This window comes from Cydia fagiglandana, chromosome 9, assembly GCF_963556715.1.
Source record: "Cydia fagiglandana chromosome 9, ilCydFagi1.1, whole genome shotgun sequence".
In the NCBI taxonomy this organism is placed as follows: domain Eukaryota; kingdom Metazoa; phylum Arthropoda; class Insecta; order Lepidoptera; family Tortricidae; genus Cydia; species Cydia fagiglandana.
In genome coordinates this window covers 18,088,370-18,113,762 of record NC_085940.1, presented here as the reverse complement: position 1 = coordinate 18,113,762, position 25,393 = coordinate 18,088,370, and the positions used below count along the sequence as shown (strand labels likewise).

The window sequence follows — 25,393 nt, the reverse complement described above, 5'->3', positions numbered from 1 at the left end:
TATTTGTACGAAATGGTAGCAATTTATGTTCCGGGTACTCGTATTATTACAAAACGATACCAAGTTTTCAATAGTATGTGTCAGGAGCCAATATACATTTAAAGTGTCCATGGAACTTGCTTACTATGTCAAACAAACCGCCATATTGAAATTGTTAGAGAATGATGAATTTACTAGTGACTTTTGTTTATATTTTGAATAGTGATATTTTGTATAGTTAGCAAGTTCCATTGAATGACACTTTAAAGAGGTAGGAGTAACATAACAATTTATTTTTTACAGTAAGTACAGTAAATTTTTTGTAGTGTCAAGAATCAGGTACTTACAGTCAGCAGCAGAAGTTTCTAAGCGGGTGAGGTGTTCAAAAAGATCTTGACGCGACTTTATTGTTAAGAGAATAAGAGCTTGTCAAGGTAATTTTGAACACCTCGTCCGCTTAGCAACTTCTGCTGCTGACTGTATCTACATTATTTGGGTGAATAAGTTTGGATTTTTTTTATATAAAAATGGATCTTGAGTCCTTGCCTTTGAGTGTAAAATCGCCCTTACCTGCATGTATCCTTTATGGCACGTCGTACCGTTGATCAGTGTGCCAACTTTGAACTTTTTGAACCGTATCCTGAGAATCCAGTCTTTTGGCGACCCTCGAAACGCTCTAAACCTGTAACAATACAATTACAATGTAAATATCTTCTTTTATTTTTATTACAGTCTAGATGACAAATGCGCAAGTTGTGGAATATTTCCAAAAAGTTGAAAAGGTTTTCGCAAATTTCTAGAAAAAATTACAGAAAACATAGGAAACTTTCACTGTGGAAATGGAAAATTTCGTTTTATATACCGTCGTGTGTTCAAACCTCTTGCGCGCTCAACAGTAGGTATTCCGGTTAAAAAAAAAATACAAAAAGAGGATATAAGATTTGTTTACAGTATTTTGGACACTGCCAAAATAAGGGTTAATGTAAATTCGTACCTATATGTGCAAGTGAGCGGGCGGCCGAAATTCTCAGGCGTGACTGGTGGGGATGACACGTCTTCGTAGATCTCCACTGTCTTGTTGCAATGGTCCCGTTTGGAATCTGCCAACAAAGAAAAAAAAATATTTTAGGTACTGAATGTTTAATTTTCGTTGTGGGAAATATATTCCCTCTACCTTAAAGGCTTAAGAGATAAGATAAAGATGAGCATATATGTAGATTATTATTTATGACATAAATTAAATATTGAAAAATATAACTATTTCCTTTTGTTTTCTGCCATTTGGCTTAAGAAATTCAAAGTTGTATGTCCGATGGTTGAACGATATCAGACCGTTCAAATGTCCTTAACTTCCTAGGCGCCACTTGCACCGCCCCACTAACTCAATGTTACATTGTACTGGTAACCATGGTAACTCCAGGTTTAACCGGTTAACCCCGGGTTAGTGAATGGTGCAAGGGGCTTTAAGTATACTTAAATGAATATAATTATGTCGACAAATAGTGAATAGAATCAGCAGGCGTTACTTTGCGGAAATCCATATTAATCAAAACCAAAAATCTAACTTTAACAACATTAATTGCATGTAAAAAATACACAAGTAAGTATAACGGGTTAGCACTGATTGACTAGCATGTTATCTTTTCGCAGATTAGCAAAGTATTTTTTTGGTTTTAATTAATTATGTCGATGTCAAAATAATTAATTTACTAATTGTACTCATTTGTAAGTTCATCAACCAATAATTAACCACAAAACACAATTTACATTCGAAGCTAGTATATAGTTCAGAATTTTAATACCTACGTTGCAATTTGGAAACAAGTTTCATCAGAATTAATTACGCAACAATTAAAACTTAGTTGCAACTTTTCGAGCTTCAATTTGTTAATTTCATTTTATCTTTAATTTACTCTAGTTTGTAATTAAAAAAGTTGCAGAAACACACGAATAACTTTTATCTTATTCAATTTCATTTTTCACACGGCTTCATTACTTGAAAGCGCTAAAACATTTTTAACGAGCGACGTATAGATAACAGGAATAGTGATGTGCTAAGTTATTCCCGGGAATATTTCGCTCAAGGAAATATTAGGGAATGAAAAATACTACTATAACTAAACATTTTTAACGAGCGACTTAGGTATAGATAACAGGGATAGTGATGTGCTAATCTATTACCGGGAATATTTCACTCAAGGAAATATTAGGAAATTTAAAACTACTACTACAACTATACATTTTTAACGAGCGACATATAACAGGGATAGTGATGTGCTAATCTATTCCCGGGAATATTTCACTCAAGGAAATATTAGGGAATAAAAAAATACTACAACTATACATTTTTAACACGACAGACATATATGCAATCATGTAGATAACAAGAATAGTGATGTCCTTAATTTTTTCAGAGACTATTTGGTTCAACAAAATTTAGGGAATATAAAATTTAACCCCAAAATTCCATTAATATTTTTATCCACATAGTAATGTTCTAAGTGCCTCCGAAATATCATTCCATCATACCAATACGTCAGAAAGGGACAAACGATTATTATCGGCTTGTCAACTTTAGTAAACGTTTATGAATAAGGGGGTTAGACTATACTTCGATAATGGCTTTTTACATATAAGTAACTAAATTTTCAGCCAAGTGCCGCAAAATGAGTCCAGGTCGTCTCGTCATCTCCTCTTCGGCCTGCCTCTGCCTCGGTTGATCAGTGGTATTATATTTAATGACATAAACCTCACTTGTACCAATCCACAAACCCGGGTTAACCGGTTAAACCTGGAGTTACCATGGTTACCAGTACAATTTGGCACTGGATTAACGGTTTAACCAGTTTACCCCGGGTTAGTGGAATGGTGCAAGTAGGCCTAACGGATCTAACGCGATAAAAGCAGTGGTATTATTCCGAAGAGTGAATAATATACAGTGTGGAAAGATAAGTCGGGCCCTGGAGGGAAACTGCCTTAAATCCTTAAGCTGGCTCATTTTACTTAAAGGAGACATTCCTTTATTTTTAAAAAGAAACAAAACTGCATTCAAAGATTTCTTCTCTCTACACTGCCGGCCTAGCCAAGGTTACAATCGCTATCGCTTCGACAACGAAATGCTTTATGTCTCTCTATCACTCTTCCACGTTAGTGCGACAGTGACAGTTGCGTTTCGATCGCTACGGAGCGTAAGCGATTGGCATCTTGGCTACGCGGCCTGGTATAGTGGTAATATGGAAATATTCTGAGAAAAATATTACAGGAATCCCACGTTACATCACTAAGCTCTCACAGCGAGCGCCGGCGAAATATTCATTTTTCATCACACATTTTAATACGAAAGTAAACACTTTGACATTTCAACAACTCTTTCGGCGAAAAGCGGAGTTTCGCTTGGTAATTATGTCCTACGAATGTACTGTTAGCTTGTCTGTTATAAACATTATGTGGCATGAAGAGTAAAATGTAAACAGATTCATATTTCATACCTACATAAGAAAAAATACAAAAAATGTACCTACTCTACATCTAGACAGTTCCCTATAAAAAAGCTTGCTATGACAGACGGGCAAGGGCCTGTTCGATCGAATGGAAGGTGCATGGTTCACCGTTTGTCCATTAAGTAAGTATAAAATGAGATATGCTGACTCAAAAACCCACGGTTTCTCAACTTTTGACTGTCTCAATTTATTCGGATAATCGAGGTTCTATAATAGGTATAGGGCTTGTCTGAACACATTGAACGTTAACATCTGACTTTATAGTTATTTTGTTGTTCTAATTTTAATTGTTAATTGATTGCCTACATTTTATGTATTTATGTCATACGACTAAATAAAAATTCTTTATTGATAGAAACAAAGAAATAAATTAACAAACATAATAAAACTTACAAAAACTATAGGTAAAAAATTTGCCCCAGATCGCCGTCAACGGGCAAGGTGCCCAGAAGGCTGGCCGTATTTCCCCGCTGTATAGCGATGCTAATACGCTGGGCGAAATAGTGGCCAGCCCTCTGGTCACCAGAAGCCTCTATTAAGCGCGCCGACAAGTCTTTGTACAGTCGACGCGCACTTGGCCCCCACGGCCCCAAAGTTTCGACACCAAACGCCGCAAATATGTAGCTGCTTCCCAGAGCGGCATATTTGCGGCGCTTGAGGCTTTCGGCTGAGGAAGCCGCAGCGCCAGCAGAATCCTTGGTGCTTGGAACATGGGACGGTGCCAGGGTATCAACGCAGGTAGCGTCCCAAACTAGCGGCCGACCCATGCTCCAAGGCACCAGTGTCATTCCGTCGGGCCTCTTGCCGTCATCCCTGGCCAGACCGCTGGGCTCGAGGACTGCAGGTACTTTGGCACTAACAAGAGCCCGACGGAGGACATCATTTATGCTGGCATGGCGGGGGATCCTGCCAGCGCTTCGAACACATGAGAGGCCATGGTGGCCAAGAATGTCCACCGTGGTGCCACATTGACAGCGATGTGGCTGATTGGTAGATGCCCCTAAACGTAAGCTAGCTGCTAGGCGGAAGGTAGTGTTGTCGAGAAAAGTCCCAATGTTTGGAGAGGGTAGCGCCTGCAGCCACAGACCTGACTCCCACTCTGCAGTCGCAAGGAGACGAGCTCGGTCTATCGAACTAGGTGACGTATCTAAAAGGTTTTTCCGTACTAGTTGACAGAGCGGCTCGTCCCACTGCCTCTGCGAGCAGGGGTTTTCAGGCAGGTCTGTACTGGGACAGGTTATAGACCAGACGTTCTTGGCCTCGGAGCAGTGCGCGGCCTCCATAGATCCAATAGAAGGACCTAGTATTTTCCCTATAAGGCTTTGAGCACCATGCACCGAGGACAAGAACGCAGGTAAGGATACACAAGAAATTTTGCGGATGCCCAGGCCGCCAAACCTAATGGGTAGGCTAGCCTGGGTCCAAGACCTTTCGTCAAAAGAGATGTTAAAGATGGATGTGAGTGTTTCAACGACCAATGTATCTAATTTTGAGACCAAATTGGGGTGTTTCCAAAGATGGGTTCCGCGAAGAATATACGTGAATTTTGGAACGAAAAGACAATGCTTAATGATGGAATAGGCTGAATGTAGATTAATTTTGGCCAGGCGGTGTGATGTCGCTGTAAAATTTTGAATTTTTGAGTCAACGAAATTTTCAAAGGATTGGTCTAGGACGGGGCAGCCAAGGAGGTGAAGCGATTCTTTGTTTACAATTTTGATGCCAGGGGCGAGTTGTCTAAAAAGGTTGATTGTATTGTCCTTGTCCGGACAGGAATCTGTAATAAAAAGTTCGCACTTTGAAAAATTTAGTAAATAAATACAATACAGTACAGGACATTTAAATACTCACTGAAATTCCTATGTAAAGTACCAGAGTAATATGATATGAACGACCACAAAAGTAGAAATATATATATTCTTTATCGTGACGCTTTGTTACGTGTAAAAATCTAGTAAAAACGTGGTTTTAGTTCAATGTACCCCCGGGGGCTATACATCAGTGCCGATGCGTCATCTATTCTCACGTTTGATTTAGTTCTGGGAACTTCAGAGGGATGAATCATGCGTTGAGATGTATCTCACTTTAACTTCTCTCGCTCTAATAGTTCTTCTACACGATGGGCTATCATACTGGCCCACTAAGATGGGCCAGCGTGTAGAGAGGGTAGTGCTGTCGGATGGCTTATGGCGCGGCGGGATGGCGATGGGATGGCCACGATATATTGGATTTTCGTCCGCACGTCAAAGGTAGTGGGCCAGCGATGGCGCATACGCGCCTACACGTGGCCCATTCCATAGTGCGTGGTCTCAACCATCGCATGGACATCTCTAGCTGTAGAATAATCAGGCTTATCGACGTTGTGATAATGCAATCGGTCCGATTTGAACCTAAAGATACGTCAAATATTAGGTATAGATACGATATGGATCGGATATGTCAGTGTCAAACACGTGTCAAAAGTGACGTTTCTTAATTTATAATATTTGACGTATCTAAAGTTCGAATCGCGCCGAATGTGTCTCTTAATTGCGGACAAAAGTGACATAAATGGGTTATATTTATAGGTAGGTTTTGCACGAAAGCGAAGTCCCATCACAAATTGGTAGACATACCCTTATCTAACTCTTAATTAAATAATTGCTCCAACTTTATCCAATAAAGGGACATATAAACAAAAGCCTAGCAAACAAACGAGACTCACCAACACGTAAACACCGCGTAAACTTTCCCAATAAGACGCTAGTTCTTAACCAAAAGGAACTCTGGAGACCAATAAAACTATAAAGAAAGCCGCAAGTACAGTATATTTTCTGGAAGTTCCTGGTGTAAGTTGGATGTAAGTTTTTTCGTAAGTTTACATAACGTATCGACGGCGTAAATCTTCTGGGGACGGAGTAAGGAATGTGTAGATAAGTTTCGCTCGTATATCACTGATATACAAGTTGAAAATGTATACTAATATTGTAAATGTAAAAGTAACGGACGTTTGTCTTTATCTCTTTAGGCTCAATCTTTTATATTGTGTGTGATATACTGATATACTAAAAAAAACATCGAAAAACGTATTAAAAAATCATGATTTCATACGTCGTTTGTTCTGAATAGAGCAAAATAAATTGTTCTCGAGAAAATGCCAAGAGACGAGTAAAAGGTGTTTTTGAAAACAAGCTTAAAAGCTTGTAAGTAAAAAAATAATTATTGCATAAGTATAGCTTTATAAGGAAAGTAGTATTTCCTGCAACAAAAATAAAATCTGAACGTATAAAGTATGACTCGCAAAATTTATGAAAACTAAAATTTTGCGTTAGCCCCATCTTTACTGACGGCACCTTTACCTCTATCCAACGTATTACCTCCAATAGATTAGTTCTCAGCTAGCCGTCTCTAGCAGACTGCAATTTGATCAACCGATTTGTCTCGGAAAGCTATTACAACCACAATTACTGACCAAACTATAAATAGCCTGTCAGCAACAATACATCAGTTCATCGGAGTTACTATGTTTACCAACTCGCTTCCAACTCACTTAAAAACTAGGTACCTACGGGTTATTCGCGGGCTAGAACGCAAAATGACTAGTGTAACATTTTGCCTATATCGTTCTTAGTCTACATCGCGAACGGTCCAGCCGGCCTAGCCAAGGTTACAATCGCTATCGCTTCGACAACGAAAACCATTATGTCTCTCTATCACATCACACTTCCATATTAGTGCGACAGTGACAGGCCGCGTAGCCAAGATGCCAATCGCTAACGCTCCGTAGCGATCGAAACGCAACTGTCACTGTCACACTAATGGGGAAGAGTGATAGAGATACATAATGCTTTTCGTTGTCGAAGCGATAGCGATAGTAACCTTGGCTAGGCGGCCAGTTGCGTTTCGATCGCTACGGAGCGTAAGCGATCGGCATCTTGGCTACGCGGCCTGAACGTAAAATGCCTTTATCATTTTCCGTCGTTTTATCTTTACGTTAGCGATGTCGACGGAGCCCCGCTATCGCGGGGCTCCTATTCTGTGCTGTTTGGCCTTGGCCCATTTGAAGATAACGAACGAACCTAACCTACCCTAGTGATATAAAAAAGTGGTCATTTTCCGTTCTATACCGTTCGCGATGTAGACTGAAAGGGATATAGGCAAAATATTACACTAAATAGTCATTTTGCGTTCTAGACCGTCCGAGACTATACCCCCACAAGTGTCTTGGGAATAGATTCGGAAGCGGGAATATTTCCCTGTTTTTCTCATGGGAATTCCCCAAAATAGCAATGACAAAAGAACATGGAATCAAATTCGGAATTTTATTTAGTTTTGTACGTGAAATTTCTATTCGCTCTTTTTCTTCCGTCCGCCGCTTTGCTCCGCGATCGTTAGTGCTAGAAAGCTGAAATTTGGCATGGATAAATAAATCAATTACGCCGAAAAATTCACAAATTAAAAATTGTAAAAATAATTTTTAGGGTGGCTCCCCTTCACGAAAAGTGGGGATGTTTTTTTTCGCTTTAACCCTATTGTGTCCCCACACAATAGGTTTTAACCTATCCAACGACACCCCTGTCATTGGATAGGTTTTTCAAAACTTTTTGATATAAATAGATAATATTTCGGAAATAATCGCCCAGAATGAAAAAAATGGGTTCATATGGCTTTCAAGCTATCAACACAGTAAATAGTGATGAGACTAATGCTAACATTCCATTTCTAACCGCAGCTGCACTACTGGTACTGAACGCGTCGCTGTTATTGTCAATTTCCATAGTAAAATGAACAGTAATGCAGCTGTCGTTGGAAATGGACCGTCAACAACTCACCTCTCATCATCAAGTAGACCATAGATTAGCACTGTCATGCTATTAAACGAAAAATGCATGAATCGATACATCACTATCACTACGTCACTTCATCAGTGTTACCAGGAGTTTCCAACTCGTCCGTAACTCAGCGGTAACTCGTTCGATAGCCGATTGACAAAGTTGCAAAGTAACGCCGAAGTTTGTTCCTTTAAACATTTTATAAGGTGAGAGAAGTTTTGTTAGAGTTCTGGGGAACGGTTGGGTTGCTAGGTTAAGTTTTACTCGAAACACGGATGTTTTAAAAACTTCGGTCTACAGTAGATGCTACTTTATGTGTATAGATAACGAAAACTTTAGTAAGAACCCTTACTTAGTTTTAGCCACACCCTGTATGAGTCACACGAATGCCATATAATTGAAGTAACGCTCTCATTTTTAAAGTGATATTCATTTCATTTCATTTATTCCTTATTATAAATTTATTTTTATTTTTTCATTTATTTTAAAATAACATGACATTTGATGAACATTCAAGTAGCTTACGATTATAATCCATGTATATACTATAAATAGTTTTGGTTGTTAAAAATTGTAATACAAAGAAATTAGAGCACGTACATTGTGCAACGTGGGGGGGGGGGGGAAAGCGAGATATTGTAAATGGGGGTATGAATATTGTAAGCTATATTGTTCCCGCGGGAGTTATGTTATAACTCCCTAGGGAGCTACAGCTTTATTTTTCACAATCCGTAACTCCAGGGGGAACAATGTAGCTTTTACCCTTCAGTACACCTGCATGAAATAAGATATTTTTCGAGCAAGTGTGATGAAAAAACCTTTACAAACAGCTTTGTTGGTAAGAACGATTTCTAACTGCATGTTTATGTCTGTAGGTAGGTACCCAGCGCCTTACTGTTTCTGTCTATAATGTGGGTAGGTCTATTTAACTGTTTATTACTCTTAAGGATGACTCACAGAGCGCTTCGGGACAGGGCCGTGCGATGTGGGAAGTAATTGAAACGACTCGTTACCTTTAGGATGTTTATTGCAACTGCTATACATATATGGGCCAATACAAGTGTTATATACTAGCATCATAGATTAGTAGCACATAGAGGGTACACAAAGAGTATATATGTAGACATGTAATGAGGTATAATACTTATAACACTACAGCCGATACTTTAGTTTTCTATAGAAAGCATCACGTGATTACTGATCAGACCGGACTGCTCTAGGGTGAGTCATCCTTAAAGGATAACTTACGTTAGACCGGGCCGTGTCCGACCCGGAGCTTCCGGCGCATCGTTTTCTATGGAAAGCATCACGTGATTCCAGTCATGTCATAGAAAAGTAAGCTCCGGCCCGGACACGGCCCGGTGTAACATGAGCCGTCCTTAAATCCTACTTATATACCGTTATTCCTTCGTAAACTCAACACCAAGGCTAACACTAAGACCGACAAAATTAAAATTCCCTCTTTTCCGCCAAGAGCACTTGGTGAAATGGGCAGTTAGCCGCATTGAGGCCCGCGCTGCATTGCGGGCTGCTAACCAAACCGAACCTAGACAAATTGAATTCGTCCTGAATAGCCTTCGAGTGGCACAAGCCACCAACTTAGGCGAATTAGTTATGCTACACTTTTCACTTTTCTAGTTTACTCTCTTTTCATTATGATACTACGAAGACTTACGCTTAAATGGTCCGGGCCTGCATCCCAAGCACATGATGGGCGCGACAGTATCTCGCGGCGACATAGACTACCCGTCTTTTACTAACTTTGTTAACAAAAGAGGGACGGGTAGTCTATGTCGCCGTGAGATACTGTCGCGCCAATCATGTGCTAGCCGGGCTGGGCCGAGGCTGAATGCTTGGGCATCAAGTTGATCACCGATCTTCGGCCGCGGCCGTTGGATACGAAGTTTCTCGGCCCAGACCGTTCTAACGTGATTCATTCTTTAAGGTGCCATTGCACGCTCTCATGCGTCTCTTTGATGGTTTCTTTTGCGATTTCTATTTGATAGTTTGATCGAATTTACGTTAAATGAAACTACTACGAAGATCGTCATCATCTTTTTGTTCACTTCTTGATTTAATAATTTTTATTGACAGATCATTAACATACATAAATGTAAGCCAATTAATGGCTAATATTCAATAAAAAAATTATGATAGCAAAGCTAAATACCTATTCACACTAATTCACACTATTCATTCATACTAATTCCATGATTTACAGATCTTCACGTGACTTTTGCTTCAGTACGATCTGTTTAAAGCCTGACCAGTATCATCCTGATCATTGTCAAGAGGGCGCTGTTATTCTCATGTCTGGTGACAGTTCAGTATAGTATGAAAGAATTAGTTAAGAGTCCTTACTCCTACAGACGAGCGTATTTTGCAAAATGCTTCCTTTTTCATTCAAGAGGAGAATTTTTCACCGAGACTGCGCGCTACGTAAATACGATGGAGATCCAGCAGACTTGTTCACCCTTGACGGCGACGTTATCCAATGGATGCAGGGTTTAAGCATAGTACTATAAACGACTGACAATATGCCATACGATTAAATAAATAAATTTCATTCAAGATTACGACGTAACTATTAGTATTTATTCAAAAACTGATAACGTACTTAAATAATCATTTCTTAAACTAGGGGCTGCAAACGTTCTAATTTTCATTTTCTCTTTTTGAACCTAAAATAAATGAGTTTTCTTAGAAGTCTTTTTCAAAATTTGCAGTGAGAAGGGTCGTTTCGGCTCTCAATTTTGCAGTAAACAAGAATCATTTGGTATATGAATGATTACAATTCAACTCATCATATGTTGTACGAGGGGCTTACATGCTTGAAAATCGAACTTTCATTTAAAAAACATGATAAAATACCTTCCGAGTTTTCTTCATTTTTTTGGTGAAAACAGGGTTACATTACATTTTTTTATCGCTAATTGGACTTATATTTTGCCACAAAAAAAATATTTTAACAAACTGTAACTTTATGTTTACTCATTAAAAAAAAATCATAACTATAGGACCTACCTTGCCGTAAATATATATTTTTTTAAAAGACCTATAAATCACGCTGCAGCGACGCCGCGCGCTCATTCTCCGCCGAGCGCGCTTAGGGAACGGACCTGCGCTCGATCGTCAGGCGCTCATTGCTTCGTAAACATTGAGCGAGTTCCGAGAACTGTTGTATACTAAGTATGATTAGAAAATCTTGATCCAAGGGAGAGTACATTTTTCACACCATATTAAATTTTAACAACCGACTCTCGCTTATGTGATAGATTTTCAGTGTTACTTGAATTCTGGTTAGGGTTTGCATTTTAATTATACCCGGACGACCTGGATGATGTCCAGGTTCTCTTGATGGAGTCAGGAATTGGCCACCGAACTCCTAATCTACTCATCTTAACTCCATCGTGTTTGGGCTCCATGGATTTGCCTTGACGAACACCACGGATCTAGATGAGGTCCAGGTTCTCATGATGGACTCAGGAGTTGGTCACCAGAACTCCTAATCTACTTATTATCACTCCATCGTGTTTGGGTTCATAAGATTTGCCCTGACGAGCATCATCTATCTAGATGAGGTCCAGGGTCATGAGACCCTTCTGGTGACCAACTCCTGACTCCATGATGAGATGGTCACCAGAAGTCCTAATCTACTCATCATAAGTCCATCGTGTTTGGTCTCAATAGATTTGCCCCGACGAGCACCATTGATCTAGATGAAGTCCAGGTTCTCATGATGGAGTCAGGAGTTGGTCACCAGAAATCCTCATCTACTCATTATAACTCCATGGTGTTTGGGCTCATTAGATTTGCCCTGACGAGCACCATCTATCTAGATGATGTCCAGAGTCACGAGCCCCTTCTGGTGACCAACTCCTGACTCCATTAATGAGATGGAGTTAGGAGTTGGTCGCCAGAAGTCCTAATCTACTCATCATAACTCCATCGTGTTTGGGATCAATAGATTTGCCCCGACAAGCACCATCGATCTAGATGAAGCCCAGGTTCTCATGATGGAGTCAGGAGTTGGTCACCAGAACTCCGAATCTACTCATCATAACTCCATCGTATTTGGGCTCAATAGATTTGCCTTGACGAGCACTATCGATCTAGATGCGGTTGATAGATTATTAATATTATTTTATTTTATATACTTACAAATAAAGCTTCATTTGCTTCCTCCCTTTTCACATCCTTAAGGGATAATTTTTGAGATTAAAAGTTTGCTATGTTATTCCCTGGGACTCAAACTATCTCTGTACCTACCAAATATGAACTAAATTGAATATTTTAAACTTTCGCGTTTTGAACACAATATTAACTCACATACCCGCGTTAGACCCGTCTATAATGTGGGTTTAACTAAATTGGTTCAGCAGTTTAAGTGTGAAGAGGAATTAAAAAAAGTATTTTTTTTCTTCATATTTTATGTGTTTTTACTTCGGAATGATGTCATTATGATGACACCTGATGATGATGATGATGATGATGACAATGAATTCGGCACCCCCGATTTATACGAAGACGATACCAAACTTGGCCTAGTGGGTTAAATGATACAGATATCAAGATCAAGTTGTGAGCCCCGCCCCCCCCCCCCCTCCGCCCCCTAAAAATTTACATCAAAAATCTGGGTGGCTCCACTTCTTGAATCCATCCTTGGATCCTAAGGACCAATCCTGCCAAAGGAAATCTCTTGTTCATGCAACGCCGTATGTTAGGCCCAGCACCATCCGCTATTACTTCTGTTTTAGACATAGAATCGAACTTCAGAGAGTTGTTACATTGTTAGTACTCTCAAATTTATTGTTTTTATACAGGGTGGCCAAAAAATAAGTGCTTTTCCGTTGCTAGCAAGAAAATGGTTGCTAAAAAATGTACCCTCCCATAGAAAATGGACTAGCCAAAATCTATGAAACAGTAATTTTTTTTTTTTTGCGATTTCGGTGTAGGTCCCATACTAAAAGTTGCTCAGTATAATCACTAAAGCTCCCTGGCAACGGGAATGCCCTTATATTTGGGTACCCTGTATATGCATACAGGTATATATTAGGGTGTTGCTTATTTCGTCGAAATTGAAATTTTCTATGTCTTACCCCCTTAAATTGTTCTCTTTCACTAAAAAACAATTAGAATTTTTTATTTCGTTTTAGGGGTCGCTACCGAATTTAGAAAATTTGAATCCTTCATACATTATGATTTTTTTTTAATTTTTAGTTTTTAATTAGTGAGACAGTGAGTCAAAGTATATGGAAGCTATTTACATGTAATTCAATACTAGGTATAGTCAATATATTTTAATTTTTATTCCTATTTTAGGAGTGCGCACTGCTGAATGAATATTTAGAACGCCTAAAACACGCATAATAAGCTTTAAAAAAATAGTGGTATTATTTTATGTTAAACTGCACATTAATACACCCTGATCCTGACCCGTTGATTCATATAAAAAAAAAACAAGAAAAAAGACTAAAAAAAATAATCTTGTATGGAGGGTGCAAATTTTCAAAATTCGGTAGCGACCCCTAAAACATAATTGAAAATTCTGATAAAAATACACATTTGTTTTTTAGTGAAAGAGAACAATTTAAGGGGGTGAGACATAGAAAATTTCAATTTCGACGAAATAAGCAACACCGTATGTATATATACTATAATTTAGTATAATCTTATCTTTCAAACATTTAATTATTCAACTTCCTTGGTGAACTGACTTGAATAGTTCCTTGACTTCATGGATGAACTTGTCGCAATAATTCCATGACATAGGTAAACAATCATTATTATTTATTCGTCGTTGGTTATATATTTTCTCAACACATACACTCTATTCACTACTATCATGCTTATAAAAGAGTGCCAATATAACGTTAAAATAAATTTACTTGCAAATTAAATTGAAAAGTATCAATATTATTCTCGTCTGTGTTGAAACGCGCATAGCTTTGCCGGCGCTCGCGTATCAAGCGCCAGCGCCATCTATCGAGTGTTATTTCGCAAAATCGGCGAACGCTCTAAGGAATAAGGGCTCTTAAATTGAAAGTCCGCAACACGGCGCGATTGGCGCGTGATTATTATATTCCTGGTCAGGCTTTAAATCGATCCGCTTCCGCTTATCGCTTACACTGTATATAAACCGGGGACTTATCTAATTATAGGAATATAAAAACCTGCAATCGAAGCGGACCGCAAGCACAAATGGAAACACTTGGACCTTTTTGGATTTAAGAGGGCCCCTAAGTGAAGCCTTAACTAATTCCTTTAGATTGACGAAAAGGTACCTAATACTTGAATAAATATAAATAGCGTGGAACGATTTAATTAAGTTCAGATAGAGAGCGTTGGCCGTGGGACGTCATTTTATAATGAAAACCTATTTAGTAGAATACACTCAGTGTTTCTTTTTAGGGTTCCGTACCCTAAGGGTAAAAATGGGACCGTCTTACCAAAAAGAATAGATAGTATAGAGGGGTCATTGTCATTGTAAATTTTGTAGTCACAGTATATTTACTGCCCTCTATCGACGAATATCAAAATGAAAACGTATAAAATTATCAAGAAAAGGTATATTATACATATATGGATAAATTATTTTATTATTTTTATATCATTTTGATCTATGTTCATTCACTGATATCTATGTGTTAAAATTGTTAAATATGAAACGGTGTCGTCACGCCATCTAGCCGAGGATAGGCTAAAGGTGTGTGCGGCATCTATCCGAGAATTACTTTTTCTTGATTTCCAAGGCACGTTTTTTCCTTAGACTATTCATCTTATACGAAGTTACATATGTCTTTGGTTTTACTAAGACTCCTCTGTCCGTCTGTCTGTTTGGCAAGCTGTATGTCATGAACCGTGATAACTTAGGCAGGTGAAATTTTCACAGATGATGTATTCCTGTTGGCACTATAACAACAAATACTAAAAACATAATAAAATAAATATTTACATGGGGCTCCCATAAAACAAACGTGATTCTTTTTTGCAGTTTTTATGTAATGTTACAGAAACCTTCGTGCGCGAGTGTGACTCGCATTTGGCTGGTTTTTAGGGTTCCGTACCTCAAAAGGAAAAAACGGAACCCTTATAGGATCACTCTTGCGTCTGTCTGTCCGTCTGTCACAGCCTATTTTCTCACTGGACCAATTAAGTTGAAATTTGGTACAGATATGTAAGTTTGTGACCCAAAGACGGACATGTAACGTAAAAAAATGAATTTTAAACATGGGGGCCACTTTTGGGGGGTGAATGAGAAAATTAAAAAATATTTTATTTCGTTAAAATGACATCTAATGATATGGAAATTATTATACGAAATAGGACCTACCTTTTGTTTATTTGATTAGGAAGTGTTCCATTACTTTTGCTGTTGGTTCCATATATTGTTGTCATTACATTGTTTTCCATACCTTTAAAAAATAAGCAAACACAAATTATAACTTTTAGGAGACTTTAGTCCATTCATACTAACTTAGTGTTTAAGCCAAGTGTCTCTAAGAGGTTCTTAAACATTTCGCAGCATTTATTTACCAAAATATAGCTACAAAAATGAATTATTATAAACCTATACGGTGTCCCACTGCTGGGCAAAGGCCTCCCCCCTGGATTTCCATTCGTTCCGGTTTTGAGCAATTTCCGGCCAGTCATAAAGATATGCGTCCAGGTGATCCCGCCATCTCCGTCTGGGCCTATCCGATCCGCGCCCGTGGTTATTTTAGCCCACCTCTGTGGGTGCATGCGGCAGACATGGCCGGCCCAGTCCCATTTCAGCTTGGAGGTCGTAGTTCCAACATCAGTAATGCGCATTTTTGAACCCAGCGGGCCAGCGTGGAGTTATGGATTCGGTACATCCATTTTACTCCTAGTATGCTGCGCTCCATAGCTCTTTGGCAAACCTTCAATTTGCTCTTTTGCGCCTTAAAAATGAAATTTTAATTAAAACCCCTTAGCGCAAAATCGCATCTTTCCTGCACTAAAACTAATCCACTTTCAAAATTTACTGCACAGTTAAACGAAAATACTTAGTTCACGTTCCGCGTTCTAATTTCAACTAAATTACTATCTTTAATCTAATTTTCTTCTCCAGAGCATTCGCTGTAAAGCTTTCCTCACATACGTTATCTCGTTACACGCCTGAATGAATACACACCCTATTGTTCTAAAGATAAAGTCGGAAATCGTTTGATAACGGCGCTTTAATCAGCTGATTGCCAAGAGCAACTTTTATTCAGTAAAGAACACAATTTCAGCAGTTCGAATGTGAAGTTAGGAAGGAAATATTTTTCATCATTTGCAGTGTTCTCTGGAGTTAATTAATTTTTCCCTATCACAACCAAAATATATAGGTATGTGTTTTCTGCAATCTTAATAAAAAACCTGTTATACCTTACAGACTCTAAACAACAACAACAACACAACAAGGACAAATCAACAAGGTTAAATTATAAAATTCCCTAAATGTCTCATCAACGACAGACGACATTCAACAGTCTCACATAATGAGCCCAATTGCGATTCAACAATTTCTAACGGTTTTCATATTTAATTACACACAGTAAATCATATTTAATAAATAAAAGAACACTTTATCTCAGACGTATATCTCCGTTGAATTACTCGTAAATATGTGTACAAAACGCGAGAGTTTAAAGTGTTATATTATTCTAACGGTTTTAATCTTATTTCGATACTACCTTGAAGATGAAGTACGAAAATCATTTTTGGAGCTCTATACAGACCTATAAGATACTCAACCACATTGTGATTATGACAGAAAATATGTAAGTTAAGGTCGTGTCTAGACCAGTCCAATTGTTAAATCAGAATCGACTCCCAAGTTGCTTAGGTCACTATGCCAATAATGAATTATTCAAAGTATGATCCATCTAAATAATTACTCGCCATTGTGAGATCAAATATTGATCATTCCAACCATCCGGCTGGCTGATTAATTTAGCAAGTTATTGCCAACTTTGTGCTGAAATATTCTAATTAAAACGTGTTATTTGTTCTAGGAATGTTGATTTAGATATTGATGTAGACAAATGTGATGTTCTCAAGAAAAAGGTACCAATTCGTCGCTTAACAATAGGACGAAATTGACTTGTATCTTTATAGGAATAACCTGCCGCAGCGTGCTTATAGCAAGCGATAATGTGGTACATTTTGCTCAAACGTCACAAACATCCATGACTAATATCGTCGGGTGACAAGCAAAAGTCACTAAGTACCACCACAAGTTCATACCCATAGTGAACCATATTAGTACTAAAAGAAGGTCGATTTATGTTTAGTTTAGTAATTGGTGACTTTTGCTTATAGCCTGACGATATTTTAGTAACGTAAAAGCTGATATTATTCCATCGTCAGCAAAAAAAAGGTTCACAAAGTAGAGAAATTCAGTCCCGACATCAGTAATCTTAGTTTTAGTATAAATGCACAAAGTGCACCACTGAACTAGCTTCTAGCCTGTTCCATCTTCTGCCCTAGAGCCCCATCTGGTATCAGCTTCGCTGATAACGAACGGACGTGTTTCTTCGTAAGTAACGATCGAACTCTTCGCGAACGGCGGACGGCAGAATTACATTAGCGAAGTTACTGGATGCACATGCTGCCACTAACATGTATAGTTTTAACTGACCATTTTCGACCTTATATCTTTGGAGTAAGGTTGACAATCTGTAACTAATTACAGATTGTCAACAAACCTTATCAATATCGCAGTTCATTGAAAACATGAGTCGGCTAAAATTCGTACCGTAAATTCGCCTTTAGAAGCATTGAATCATAAGTTCACTGTAATTTGTATCAAGGGATGGGCATTTAGTAATGTAACATTCAGGATTTTGATTTAGTTCTAGCATAGAGAAATAATTATAGTAAGACAAGAGTGCTCACTCCATACATCCGTTTTGGTACCAAAAACACTATTATTTTCATAAGTAGTCGACATCTAGCATAGCGTCTTATGTTGTTGAGCATTATGGTAACATTCCATTTCTAGTTCATTCATTCATTCGCAGCTGCACTACCGGTACAATTAGTTTATGAAAATTGAAAACTGCGACTAGTAGAAGGGCGGATAATGCGGATATACATACAATTAAGCATTTTTGCTCAAGCTGAAACTGTGAATAAGATGCATCGCATACAGTCAGCAGCAATAGTTGCTAAGCGGTCCAGGTGATCAAAATTATCTTGACGCTACTTTATTGTTGAGAAAATAAGAGCGCGTCAAGGTAATTTTGAACACCTCGCCCGCTTTGCAACTTCTGCTGCTGATTGTACCTAACTATAAAAGCGCGATTTATTTAGTTATTTTCATTAGTATAATCTGTCGTTAACATAAAAGCAAAAATTTATACGATTCCTTACAAAGTAAGTACAGTAGTAAAATTACGCGGCGTAGGTACTTGTAAACAAAAATAAACTTTTATTTTTCTATCTTCCTGGGCATACTTTGTTCCATACAACAGATAAGTACATTTCCAGAATACGTATGAGCTTAATAAACAGGTATAAAAGCAGTGTTCTAAGAATCAATCAGAAAGCGAACGATTTTCTTCCAATTCTCAGAAATCTACTCAACCCGCCATTCCAAAAACTTCAATGAGAAATAACACACAGCTTTCCTTCAAATAGGAACCTTAAGTTCTAGAAAGCAAAATTTAATTTCGTCCACAGCTAAAGAACCAACAAAAAATGTACAGTAATCTGACATTAATGTGTTCGGAATAAAGATTAGAGGTAAGTTTTTGTTGCGAAAAATCCCGAAAGTGGGCGAAGTAAAGCTCGACCTCAATCAAAATCACATAATGGGGTCCTAAGGGATCCAATATGGCTGACTGCGAAACAATAAGTAGGTGGATTATTAGAGTAACAGTAGATTTAGAATTGTAAAAGTGATAAAAAAAATTAAGTATATACCTAATTTCAGTTACTATAAACCATCCAATATCGATGGAATAAAAAACTAAGGCTATTAGGCGGATTTTGATGACATCAACATCATCTCAGCCATTATAGTTCGTTTTTTTTAGCATTAGAAAGAACTTCAAAGAAGGTAAGCGATCTTGGCGTGTCTTTTAATTGAAAAATGCTTTTTAAAAATCAATAACTATTACTTATGAAAGCAGAAGAATATAAATGATCGTATTAGATTCATAATTGTTACATATTTGCCGTAATTTATTTTTAAAATGTGTTTTTCAATTAAAAGACACATCAAGATTGTTTACCTAATTTCTAATGCTAAAAAAAACGAAGTATAGACGTCCACTGCTGAACATAGGCCTCCCCCTTTGACCTCCATTCGTACCGGTTGGAAGCGACCCGCATCCAGCGTCTTCCGGCGGCCTTAACAAGGTCGTCCGTCCATCTTGTTGGTGGACGCATACCAACGCTGCGCTTGCTAGTCCGTGGTCTCCACTCGAGCACTTTTCGACCCCATCGGCCATCTTTGTTGATGTAGATCAATATAATTATCAATAGGGTTATGATGGTTGGTTTTTTATCGTCTGCCACCCACCATGCCTGTCACGTTCTAACAAGTATGTAAGTGTAAAAGTGGAGCATGACATGACAAGTGATAAAAATACGACCATGATTCCGCCGCTGATGTTCCAATATAATGTATAATTCAAAATGAGCTCATTCGAATTTCGAAAATTGAGAGAAATGTTCTATCGAGCGTTCCAATTACCGTAATCGTGTAATTGGAGTTTTTGTAAGTCTTTCATCTAGCTTCTTGTTCGGTCAAAGAATTTAATTTCAGTACCATTACGTACCATGTCACAGTGACTAATACTATGAGGTCCCTAGCAACTTTCATATTTATTGCCACTGTGACAAGGTACGAAATCGTAACGAAATTAAATTCTTTGACTGTGGGCCCGATTCGGATTTTGAAATAGATATCTATTAGACATCACCAAGATACGATAACGATATGTTTAAGATCTAACCTGTCAAATTTGCCATTTGAGCGATTCTGGGGATACTCTTGAACGATTTCCACAGGATGTGACTTAGAGATCCAATTCACATCCAATAGATATCTTACTCTATCTAACGTAAAAGTGACATTGGTTGCCCGTATCGCGCCGCAAAAGAGAACTAATTGATATCTAAACTATAACGTATCTAGAATGGATCTAGTACGTGTCGTCTCTTGTGAATATCTTGAAGTTCGAATACGGCAGTGTATAAGGAACAAGACAAAAAAGCTACACATACTGCTAATAAACTACCTTCTACGAATTCGCTATCGCACTTTAATTTCCTCTAGAAAGACACAAAGAAGTAGGAAGACAAAGCCTGGACCCGCCAATGTTAATTGAGTCCGTGATAAATTGAATTGGAGTCCTTTGTTGGTGTTAGCTGGTCTAGTGATGAAATGAAACAGCTTTTTCTATAAACGCCAGGAAAAAATATTGACTAGTTTCGATCGTAACAAAAATCCTTCATTTTTATTTACGTTTCCTTTTTGCTACATATCAGGCATATTTTTATAACTACGAAACAACTCTCCTGTTAATAAGTCAGAAACGCTAAAAGTGTGCATAAAGGATAATTCACGCTAGACCGGATCGTGCCCGTTCCGAGGCGTTCGATATATTTTTTCATTTATTTATTTAATTAATAAATCTTACAGCTATCATAACAGTTTCCCAATGCGATAGTGTAGGCAGGCTATTATTAAGTATATACTATATGTACTATAACTAAGCTAAGAATAACACAACACACACAATGTAACCTTTACAAATTCACTTCCAGAACAATTAAATACGTCAGTTCGATTGGCAACTTGGTTAAATGTGCGCAGGGCTCTCGAATATGTCATTAGTACAATCGCTGTGATACATTAAATTTGTGGCCAACACTGTGGCCATGAGTAAGCCCATTCATAATAAAAAAAAAACTCTAAACTGTATTAAATATTAAATCCATATCAATTTAGTTTCGTTAATTTTTACCTTTCCAGGCAATTACTACGAATCAAAGCAAAATCCTACCGTGTAATTCAAATGAATCTGATTGGTAATAGCACATATTAGTAATTAATTTGCCGTTGTTATGATTATAGGTCTAGTTAAAGAATTATTCTATGAATTGTATAGTAAAATGTTTTTAAGTAAATTATTACAATAATTATGTAGTCTGATATGTGTTTTTAACTGTGTTGTGTTTCTTGCTACTAAAGAATTAATATTAGTACCTATCATGAACGTGGATATTTTTTCTAGTGTGTTGGTTTTATCTTGACTTTGTTGCACAAATACACTGAAAAAAAAATTCAGAACTCATTGAGGAATTGAACAAAATGAAATAACAAACCTTAAGTAATTTTTTTTTTATCAGTATCCTAAAACCTATTTTGTTGTTTTAAACCGACCTGTTGGTAATTCGCAAGTCCCAATTTTTGTGTAAGTATTAAGTATGTACCTAGTAACAAAATATTGTTATGTTATGGTTATGTATAAGAAATGTTTGCAGGTGAGTAGCACACCTGCAAACATTTCTTTCAGTGAAAATAATAGAGCCAGACCAAGCATTTTGATAGACCGTGAAAGTGTTAAGTAAACGTCACAATATCATAGAAATTTGACGTTTAAAATAACACTTGTACCGTCTGGGCTATCAAAATCGCTGCTAACTTAGCTCGGTCTGACTCTAACCATATTTAAGCTGAAGTTGATACGTACACAAAAAGGTATAAAACCAAAATCGAATCCCTTACAATGCCTCTCCTTTATTTTATGTTAATTCTCCATCACGTTTTTGCTTACAAACATTTATTTTATTTGTACAGTTCGCGTGTTCTCGACCGCAAATGCCCCGAAATTGCTCCCTCACCATTAATTTAAGTAAAATACTGAACTGGGAAACAAATGACGAGTGCCATTAGCGCCTGACATGCAAAAAGTGCGGCGGCGTGGGCAAATTAGTTCAATCTTTTACTGGAGTCCATCACGGTAAACGCGTAGTACCTAGGCGTTGCATAGGGGCGATAACGATGGTCAGCAACATTGTTTAAAATGCTTATGCTGCTAGATTCTAGGCCAGCAAATAAAATACGCCAGCCTTAAACAAATCGACGAGACGTCGGCCGTCGCGTCGGTGTGCCGAGGCCAAAACCTTCATCTAGGACAGCGGTCGGCAACAAGCGGCTCGCGAGCTTCCCTGGCTATTTTGTATGTAATATTGATAAACGACAATGTCTGATAAAGTCTTAAATATTAACAAAGTGCGGCCCGCGTCAACCTCGGTAACTATTTGGCCCTTGGCTGGTAAAAGGTTGCCGACCGCTGATCTAGGATATATGGCGACGTTTGAGAGATCCTCGCCCTGGTTCATTCCTGGTCCAACAAATATGACTAGCTATTCAGAGAGGGAATTCCGCTAGTATTTTTGGCACATTTGGACCAGGTGAGAATCGGATGGAGTTATTAGTCATTCAATTTGGTACCTAATTACTTAGTTGACGAAACATGCTGTGGATGTATATTTTAACGAATCGTCATGGAGATGTTTTTTTCTTCATTATATTATTGCCCGCCCACGTTAATCCAATGCAACGCTGCAGCAGTCGCTATCCGAATGTAACCTTAAGGTCATTTTTAACTTGCAGAAATAATACGTTTTCTACCAATTATAATGTCCCTTCATAAGAGGCCTAGTTTTTAAACCACTGTAGGCCAAATTAGAGTCCCGTGTGTCCCAAATGCTAAAACGGCAACAATTACACAGGAGGCGGTTTACAAATGACCGCCCGCAATCGTCCAGACCCGGTTAAACTGATCCGGCTGAGACCGGTTTAATCTAGTTTACCTGCCAACGGTCAGCCTTGGGGATTATAGTAATGAGCGAAAGAGAATAATTTAGGATCTTAGAGATCTTAAGGTTGGGAAGGGAGATAGTCTGGATTAATGTTGCGGACGTAAAATGAAATATAATGTTGCGTTTTCTCTTAATGTGCATTTTTTATCTTAATTGTAAAGCGAGCTTTGTAAGAGCACCTTATATTGAGACTGGTTTAATCTAGTTTACTCTGAGTAAGGCCAGAGCCTTGGGGATTATAGTATCATTACTATAATCTATAATTATAGCACCATTACTCCAGGTCCTCCAGGTCTGTTTCTTAAGTATGTTACGTACACTACATTGTACTAAAAATCCATTTGTATTATGTGACTGTTTGTGTTCTAAATAAATCAAAAAAAAAAAAAAATACCCAAGGGTCCCAAGGTGTAAAAGAGAATAATTTAGAGACGTCGTCGAGATCTTAGGGGTCATCCATTAATTACGTCACACGAATTTCTAGGTTTTTTGACCCCTCCCCCCCTCCTTGTCACACTTGGTCACATTTGGCAAACCCCTCCCCCCTAGTGTGACGTCACATTTTTTCTACGAAATCGCCAAATCGAATTAAGTAAGTACCTAAGTATTATTAATATTTTATCAAAATATTTTTGACGATATAAATATTCGTAATTTTATAACCCAAAACTGCTTAGGAAAGAAAATTAAACGAATAAAAACGATTATCGTTTTAAAAACTTGTTATTTAAATGTACATCGAATAAAATAATTTAAATAAATTTTCGGTTACTGATGAAGTTAAAGTGACGTCGCAAAGTTTGTGTCTCCCCCATGTCACAATATGTCACATTTTCTTGACCCCCTCCCTCCCCCTAAACGTGTGATGTAATTAATGGATGACCCCTTAAGGGGCTATTCGGCATTAATGTTGCGAGGATAAAATTATACAAGGTGGACCATTTAGTTCAGTCAGTATAGGAAAATCTGAAACTAAATTTTAAGACATACGACGATGTCTTCTTAGGAACCATGTAGCTAGTTTGACAGTGCACAACGTTGTATGGGGACCTTGCACTTTGAGACTATGCGCTGAAACTTGGCACAGTTGATTGTTAGCTGGTCTTGAGCAGATACAGACCGGTAGACATCGAGAACCACGTCTCATTTAGTGGGGGGGGAGGGGGGGAAGTTCGACGCCGCCGCGCTTCACTTGGAGCAACATTTCTCTAAAACTATACCTATTAGGGCATGTGATATATCATTTTCGGATAAATTAAGGATGAGAAATCTAGTTTTGGAACTAGAACAATGCACTTTCTAACAAAAAAAAAGAGTAAAGTAGAAAAGACTAAAAAACGTATTTGTGATTTTTTCATAATTACCAATTTTTTTTAAAGTGTAGCAGGAATCTGAAAACAATAAATACAGTTGTAAAGCCACACTTATTACGTTTAAGAAAATATATAGTTTATTATACAAAACTTTTGATAAATGGGAGATAAAAAATAATATTAAGCGTGGGTCAGAGTGATCTCAATAAAAATTCTATGAATGTGGGAAAGTTACTTATAATTGGTTCTACAATCGTTTATTTTTTTTAGTTTTTCGTAAATAACTCGTAAACGGTAGCCCACAGCAAAAAATAATCTTTACGTAAATAATCTGTTTCAGATTTCTTATAAAGTAAGTGCTACTTTTATTCGCTAAGATCAATATTTAAAAAAATATTGAAGGGAGAAAATAAATACTAAGGTCCCCTTTTTTAGTCATTCGTAAATAACTAGCGAAAAACAGTAGCACTTATTTTATAAGAAATCTGAAACAGATTATTTATGTAAAAGATTATTTTTTGCTGTGGGCTACCGTTTACGAGTTATTTACGAAAAACTAAGAAAAATAAACGATTTTAGAACAAATTATAAGTAACTTCCCCACATAGTATTTTGTATTGAGATCACTCTGACCCACGCTTAATATTATTTTTTATCTCCCATTTATCAAAAGTTTTGTATAATAAACTATATATTTTCTTAAACGTAATAAGTGTGGCTTTACAACTGTATTTATTGTTTTCAGATTCCTGCTACATTTTAAAAAACAAATTGGTAATTATGAAAAAATCACAAATATGTTTAGTCTTTTCTACTTTACGCTTTTTTTTTGTTAGAAAGTGCATTGTTTTAGTTCCAAAACTAGATTTCTCATCCTTAATTTATCCGAAAATGAAATATCAGATGCCCTAATACGTATAGTTTTAGAGAAATGTTGCTCCAA

The 25,393-nt window shown here is 37.6% G+C and overlaps 1 protein-coding gene across 1 annotated transcript in view; it reads right to left on the bottom strand.

The window, feature by feature from the left end:
- Positions 1-25,393, bottom strand: part of LOC134667541 (uncharacterized) — a 136,938-nt gene that overhangs the window by 28,346 nt on the left and 83,199 nt on the right. The window contains exons 2-3 of the mRNA XM_063524966.1: positions 974-1,079; positions 550-661 (exon numbers count right to left, since the gene is read on the bottom strand). Of these exons, the coding sequence (XP_063381036.1) occupies positions 550-661; positions 974-1,079 (218 nt within the window). The remainder of the gene's footprint in view (positions 1-549; positions 662-973; positions 1,080-25,393) is intronic.